An 8,306-nucleotide genomic window follows, 5' to 3' on the forward strand; every position below is an offset into this window, starting at 1 on the left:
TTTATGAAACAAACAGAGGGCAGAATGGCCCGAACATAGCCCCCACCTTGAAACGCTCTAGTTTCAAATAACACACGCACACAACGAATGATTGAGTTTCACACCGGAAATAAACTACAACATAATAATAATAATGCGTAATAATTAAAAAAAAAAAAAAAACAAACAAACAAACACAAGACAAATATTCATATGCAATGATAAGACCTGCTTGATGAGCGAGGTTGTAGCGTTTTGCATGACTTCACCTTACTTTGAAGTATTGAAAGGCAATGGAACCAGCTTCGCAATGGGGCGCTTCAACTCCCCGAAGGCAGTCTTTACAGTAACTGCTCGCACTAAGCCATCATTTCCTGGAAATATGCACTGAACACGCCCTAATCTCCATTGCTGGGGAGGCAGATGGGATTCCTTCAAAATAACCATGTCACCAATCTTGATATTGTCTCGGTTTTTCCGCCACTTCGTTCTTGACTGGAGACTGCACAAATATTCTTGGGACCAACGGCGCCAAAAATTCTGCGACAACTGCTGCACCAATTGCCACCTTTTCAGATGAGAGAGCTGGGATGAAGTGAAATCCTTATCCGGGATAGAAAGTAATGATTCTCCCACAAGGAAATGAACAGGTGTAAGAGCGGCCAGATCGTTGGGGTCATCCGAGAGAGGAGTGAGGGGGCGGGAGTTCAGAATTGCTTCAACTTGAACTAGCGTGGTATACATTTCCTCAAAGCTCAACGCCACCTCTCCCACGATGCGCTTGAAATGATGCTTTACTCTATGTATATTTGCTTCCCAAATCCCACCAAAATGAGGTGCGGACGGGGGGTTAAAATGCCAAGATATTCCTTGTTTGCTGAGGTAGGCAGCAGTTTCTTCATTTTTGGCCGTGTGAACACTCACTCTTAACAATTCCTTTAGCTCTTTGCTAGCTCCTACAAAGTTACGCCCACAATCGCTGTAGATGTCACTAGGTACGCCCCGACGAGCCACAAAACGCCTTAGGGCCGCGAGAAAGGAAGTAGTGCTTACATCCGCTACTAATTCTAGGTGTATAGCCTTAGTGGAAAAACACACAAAAAGACAGATGTATGCCTTAAACCTCAAACGGCTGCGCCCCCGGCTGGCTTTGAGTACCACCGGCCCTGCATAATCCACACCTGTGTGGGAAAAGCATCGGCTTGGGTTTACGCGAGAGGGGGGCAGGGAACCCATTAGTTGTGTCTCTGTTCTTCCTTCAAACCGACAACATTTTACACACTTCCGGATTATCTTCCTCACTAGATTTCTCGCACCCACAATACAGAAATGTTGCCGTAGCATAGATAACACTAATTGAGGGCCACCGTGGAAAGTGTTTAAATGCTCGTGATTGATCAGAAGTTCCGTTAATTTATGCTTATTGGGCAACAGCACGGGATGCTTTCTATCCACAGAAATGTCGGCGTTTTGTAATCTCCCCCCCACACGCAAGATGCCATTTTCGTCAATGAAGGGAGACAAGCATAAAATATTATTCTTATTGGGAATGGGCTCTTCATCCACTAAGCACTGGATTTCGGTGTGAAATTCTCTTTTCTGCACCTCCTTTACCAAACACAAAAGGCTCTCTTCCATTTCTTTCGATGTAAGTGCCCCCTGGCGTTTCTGCACCGGATTCCTGCAGTTGTAAACAAACCTGCGACACCAACCCACTACACGCTTCAATGTCACTAGGGAGGAGAAACGGTTCAGAATGTCATTTTCAAACTGCACACACATAACGGTGATACATTTTTTCTTTTCTTCCACTTCTGTAGTAAAGTCAGCGAGAGGATATGGAGGCTCTGGCAACATTGCTTCGCGCAACCACTCTGGACCGCTCCACCACAGGGGATGTTCTAAGAGCTCGCTGGACTTTAACCCCCTTGACGCACAATCAGCTGCATTATCTTCACTCTTGGTATGTGACCATTGTGACGAAGGCAAAATTCCTTGTATTTTCGCTACCCGATTTGAAACGAAAGTTTTCCACTTATCAGGTGACTGGGCTAACCAGGCCAACACAACAGTGTAGTCAGTGAAGGCCCTTGTATCCTGGACGTTTACACTGATGGCACTTGCAACTGTTTTTAACAATTTTGCCAGCAACAATGCGGCGCACAGTTCCAATCGGGGTAGGGAAACTGTTTTGATGGGAGCAACTTTGGTTTTTACAGCGATGAGTCTCACGTCGACATGACCGTTAAGACGTTCTGCTCGTAAATAGGCGACTGCAGAATAGGCCCGCTCACTAGCATCAGAGAAGCCTATTAATTGACAGCTGACGGCGTCAAAGGGCACAATGCATCGTTCGACTTTCACTTCACGGAGCACAAACAACTCATCGCAGTACTCTCGCCAAGCTGCACTTGTTTCAAAGGGGAGGGGGTCGTCCCAACCGAGGCTTTCCTTCCACAATGATTGTAACATCATCTTGGCCCTGATGGTTACTGGGGAGAGAAGGCCAAGGGGATCGAAAATCTTGGCAATCTCTGACAACACTTTTCGTTTTGTCCACACTTCTGGGGGAGAGGGAGGCACTACGTTGAACCCAAACTCGTCGCTAACAGGTGACCACTGTACTCCGAGGGTCTTGATGTTGTTATCGGTGTCAAAGTTGAATTGTAGGTCAATTTCACGCATATGGGGAGGAACAGCCTGGAGCACTTCCGGTTCGCTAGATAGCCACTTTCGAAGTTCGAAGCCTCCTTCTCGTAAAAGTTGAATCAGCTGTTGTTGTAGCTCAATTGCTTCGCTCACACTAGCTGCACCTCCGAGGAAGTCATCCATGAAAAAATCTCTTCTCACCGCCTTCGCTGCTAAAGGGTACTTCTCCCCTTCTTCTTCAACTACCTGGAGCAAGCATCTGGTTGCCAAGAAGCTAGCAGACGCAGTACCGTACGTCACTGTTAACAAACGGTAGTCTTCGATTGGAGCACTTGGAGAATCTCTCCACACAATTCTTTGGAAGTCGACGTCGTCCTTGTGCACTAACACTGCCCGGTACATTTTTGCAATATCCGCACATAAGGGAACACGATGCTCACGAAAACGAACAAGAATCGGGAAAATATCGTCCTGCAATTTTGGCCCCACCATGAGCTTCTGATTCAGAGATACACCCGAAATTGTTCTTGCACTCCCATCGAAGACCACTGGCACCTTCGTAGTGGAGCTAGTGGGCTTCAAAACAGCATGATGTGGTAGGTAACAACTAGTTTCAACTGGAACGTTTCTCTCGCTTGGGGGAATGAGTTCCATATGCCCTAACTGAATATATTCCCTCATGAAGTCACGATATTGTTGCTGAAGGGAAGGTTGTTTGGCTAACTTTCGTTCGGTATTTAATAGTCTCTTCACTGCAATTTCTCGTGATCTGCCTAATGGGGCTGTGTTACCCCTGAAGGGTAGTTTCACCACATAACTTCCGTGCTCGTCACGGTGGTGTGTAGCTACGAAGTGTTCTTCACAGCTCCTTTCTTCTTTTGACATGTGTTTTGTAAGTGGGAGCTCTTCTAACTCCCAAAACTGGCGAAGAGCTTCATCGATCTCGCAGGAAACTCGATGTGACGTCACCGTTAGCTTCCCACTTGTCGGACCTATATTGCCAGATAGCACCCAGCCGAGACTAGTTTCTAATGCGACAGGCGTCCCGGGTGGCCCCATACACTTCCCGCTCAACATAAGTGATGGAAACACGTCCGCTCCCAACAGAATGTCAATGGGGCCCACTACGTTGAAAGTGGGATCTGCTAATCTTAGGCCCTCTAAATGAGACCAGTTTGTAGCACTAGGACACTTTTGTTTGGGTAGATCAGATGTAACTTTCTGAACTACCACAGCACGAGTTTCAAAAGTTTCACTTGTTCCCCCGAATGACTGAAACTCTAAGTCCACCATTGCACTTGCTGTCGCCACTCCTGCTCCTGTAATCCCGGAAATCACAATACTGGATTTCTTTTTCTTGAGACCCAGTTTTTGTACACAGTTCTCGGTGACAAAACTAGATTCACTCGCGCAATCTAGCATCGCTCTGAAGGGGTAATACACACCATTATTTCCTCTTACTTTCACGATGGCAGTACATAATAACACCTGTGGTACACTTGCGTCCGCTGCAACATGGGCCGTGATATTTGATTCACGCACTGGTGACTCAGCTCTCTCGTAGTGCAAGAGAGTATGATGTTTTTTAGCGCACTTGCGACACGTACTAGATGCGCACGTATCCTTTCTACACGATTTCCGAAGACAATTAAAACACAGTTTTTTCTCTTTCACTAGGGTGACACGATCAGACACTTTGAGTTTTGTGAACTCAGCACATTTGTAGAGGGGGTGGATTGCACTGCATACGTCACATAATGTTTGACCACGTTCACTGGTGGTAACATGGGAGGAAGTTTGTTTTTTGTCGCGATTCTTCACTTGCTCACTACTTCCGGCGACGCGTGATTTCCCGCCGGCAGACACTGCGAGCGCGCGGGCTCTGTTGTCGAGGAACTCTGCGAGCTGCTCAAATGATGGCTGTTCATTTGTTTTCAGTGAAAGTTCCCACTGTCTACGACTTTCACTGTCCAGTTTATCCGCGATATGATAAACTAAGATAACATCCCAGTGTTCGACTGGTTGCTCGAGCACCTTGAGGGACCGCGTGCACTCCATTGTGGTATCAATTAACTTACGTAGAGCGGCTGGCGATTCTTGTTGTATTACGGGTTGCGTAACTAAGCGCTTAATTGTCGCGTTCACTATTTCCCTCTTATTGTGATACCGTGCATTTAAAATGTCCCACGCCTCTTTGTAGTTGCTGTCCGTAGTTTGCATCGCTTGAAGGAGTTGTGCTGGTTCCCCTTTCAAGGATGTTTTGAGGTACTGCAACTTTTGAGCACCTGAGAGATTTTTGTTATTGTGTACTGAAGCCACAAATAAATCGTGAAACGATAACCACTCATGGAGGTTTCCCGAAAACACTGGCAACTGTAACTGCGGTAGTCTTACGTCACTAGCAGGTTGCCTTTCAGACGAAGACGAAGGCTGAGCTCCTTTACTTCCCTCCAATTGAAAATCCATCAATTGAACACACATCTGAACTATTCTCTTGTCCATTTCCGCTAACTCTTCCTCTTCTTTTTCGAACTCCTCGTCTTCTGCCACCGCCGAAATATCATCCAGCAGCTTTGAACACTCTTGCTGGAGTTCACTGACCTTCGCCTGATGCACCAAGATGGCTGCCGCTGCGGTAGCGTCCAACTCTGTGATGGCTTTTTCTTCGCGCGTAATTTTTGACTTTAATGTTCTTTTCTTAATTTTTAGCGGCTCCATCTCTAAAACACTGCACTATGTTCGTGAGGAGAAAAAAAAACACTCAATCACTAGTCTATTATTATTCACAGCAACAGTTCACATAGGCTCTAGTAATCCGGTTCGGATGGACCATGTATACGCCGACCAAACAATAATTTATTGTTTTACGCATTTAATTAAACAGATAATGGGTTACTGAAAACAACAACAATTTATTTTGCATTTGGACTTGTGGACTGTATAAATTTGTATAGTTTCTGAAATTAATAAGTATTAGAATAAGCAAATACTACACACAAACACTGAAGATCCCGCACACGAGGCTTTTGCAGGAAAGCACAACACAACACTGACAAAAAGATGCGGGAGGCGGCCTAACGGTATTTTGAAAAGAAAGACAAGAGACCGCCAGAGTAAGGTACTACAAATAGAAACCATATTGACCTGCAGAGACATCTCTACAGCAAAACTGACACTACATAAAACATATATTTTGTTCCAAGTTTTGGAAATGCTCACAATAGGCTCAAACACTGAAAAAAAACATAAGCCTTCTTTTTCTTCTTAATTTTATGAAACAAACAGAGGGCAGAATGGCCCGAACACTATTTCTGTGGAAATGGATTCGGTTTCCGGAGAACAACGAAACACCATTCTGGTCAGAAATAGAACAAATTTAGAAAAAAAAACCGGAATCGGTTTTGAAGAAAATCGAAACCGGATCTGGTGAAAAACCGAATCGGTTTTGGAGAAAACCGAACCGGTTTCGGTGAAAAACCGAAAACCGAAAAACCGGTTTTTGTGCCCACCACTAATTTTAACATACCTCATCGGTACTTGTAACTTCCTTGACAGTTGTCGCTGTAGGAATAGAAGGTAAGATGCAGGAGGTCTTCAGGAAGAGCGGACTTCGAAGTTGGTATGAGACGTAGGTAACCATTGACTATCTTCCAACCCCAACGTAAAGGGTTTATATAAACATCACGCCATTGCCGCCCCTAATGAAAGAACTCGAAGTGAATGTTCACGAGCGGCTGCTGTTGTAGGCGGAAGTACAGCTAAGTTAAATTTCAAATGCATAGGCTGTTAGGCAAGTGTCTTTACATATAGTTGGCAATGTAAGATGCCCAAGTTCCCGTAACGATTGATACAAACAATATGACAGAAAGTAAGATTTACCAGCTTTAGTCACAGAGTTATTCACAGCGCTCGAGGATTATTAAAAATACTTAGTTTCTCCATCAGTTCCTTATAAATTCGCAACTTTTTATAAGATTTTGTCTTTTTGGTAAATTGGCTGAAACTGCACCTCATCCTGTGAAGTCATATACAATTAGAAGAAAGTCCTTCATATCATCTTTATTGTCTTGAATAGCACCAATGTGGTGAATCTTGTATGGACGAGTCTTCGTTCGTGGCATCATCATGTGTCTGATGGTGAAGCAAAGGTAACTAGAAAAACCGACAAATCTGTTGTAACGGTGTTCGAGTCCTAGTTCGGGGGCGAAATTTGTAATGCTGGAGGAATCAAATTTATGACAAGATAAATTTGATTTCCAGTCTTGGTTTCGAAATTATTTGGATAATTACATTAAAATTGTGTTCGGGTTCGCCAAATACTATTTATGAATATGCAAATTGCTTTTGCATATTTATTCTCCGCCTTGGCAAGTGATAACATGCCTAATGAACAATAAGCTGAATTTACATGCGTATCCATGAAAGACTGACTTACACCGCATGAGGCTCGAACCTCGTATCTGTAAGCCTAGTAAACATCTATTGATCCCAAATATATAAGAGCATATGGAAATAATAATTATAGTTAGTGTTGCCACGAGACGAGACATTTCTCGTGTCCCGTCTCGTCTTGTCTCGTAAACGAGACGAGACACGAGACGAGACGGAACCCTTTTAGACGAGACACGAGACGAGACAGACTGCTTGTCCCGTCTCGAAAACGAGACGAGACACGAGACGAGACGGGAAGCCTCGTGAAATGTCTCGTCCCGTCTCGTGTCTCGAAAATGCAAACGCTGGCGGGAATGGCCAAGATTGAAATTGCCAGTGGTCATATAGATTGCAAAAGGAAAATCCCCTTTGTGAGAAAACATGTTGAAAAGCCTTCATAGAAAAGTGTCCTCTGTCTATTGAATGAATCAATCGAGATACATGAGCTTCCAGGAATATCATCCTTAATGTCTTGTCCCCAATTCCCCTTGCTGTAAACTGAGGAATTCTCATTTTTTTATTTCTGGCTGGAATGATGACAAACAAAATCAAAGACATGGAAGATTTTTACAAGGTCAAGAAACCGAACTACCACACCATCTATTCAATTTGAAAACTGGATAAGGTCTACACTCATTACAGGCTGTAGTTGAAAGTTCTGGTTGAGATGGCGGATTCTCTGGTGGCGGTATTCTTTTTGCTATATGAACCGAAATTAACCGAAAACGGCAATTGAAGTATGTCATCTTGCAACTAAAATTTTGTCTTCTCTCTCGTTCTCTCGTTCTCTCTCTCTCTCTCTCTCTCTCACACACACACACACATACACATAAAATACACTTTTACCATTTTACCAATCGCTCGCTTATTATACAGCAGTCATGTAAAATTCACCTCTTCGTTTGGAAGGCGGGCGCAGGACAAAAAAAGCAGATATTATTGACGAACCCTTCAAATTGTTTGCTTTCAGCAAATTTATGATACTAACAATAACACTTTAAATGAAGAGGCTTTACAGGGGGACCTTCGTTTTGTTACGCGGAAATGTTTGATCTGACCAGTGTGCGAAATTGCCCTCTGCTTCCAAGGTTCGCCGACCCTACTGTTCCTTTCCTCTTTTAAGGTCGCGTCATAACTACCCTTCTTTGAAAACCGAAGATGCAGTAAAATTGTGACGTCACGGCGGGAGCAGAAACAGCTTTCGCCCAAGGTTCTTGTCATTCACCCTTGTTTGTTTCTTTGATTTT

The 8,306-nt window shown here is 44.1% G+C and overlaps 1 protein-coding gene across 1 annotated transcript; it reads right to left on the bottom strand.

Moving 5' to 3' along the window:
- Nucleotides 1–249: 249 nt before the first annotated feature.
- On the bottom strand, nt 250–5,346 carry LOC145683120 (uncharacterized). Its single transcript, XM_081754482.1, has one exon. The coding sequence runs from the start codon at nt 5,344–5,346 to the stop codon at nt 250–252; it is 5,097 nt and encodes a 1,698-aa protein (XP_081610608.1).
- Between the last annotated feature and the right edge of the window lie 2,960 nt (nt 5,347–8,306).

Source organism: Thermobia domestica, chromosome 4, assembly GCF_964235325.1.
Source record: "Thermobia domestica chromosome 4, izTheDome1.hap1.1, whole genome shotgun sequence".
Classification (NCBI taxonomy): Eukaryota; Metazoa; Arthropoda; class Insecta; order Zygentoma; family Lepismatidae; genus Thermobia; species Thermobia domestica.

Bases quoted from the DNA above. Each gene is read 5' to 3' on its own strand.
- LOC145683120 (XM_081754482.1), bottom strand. From the start codon at position 5,346: ATGGAGCCGCTAAAAATTAAGAAAAGAACATTAAAGTCAAAAATTACG.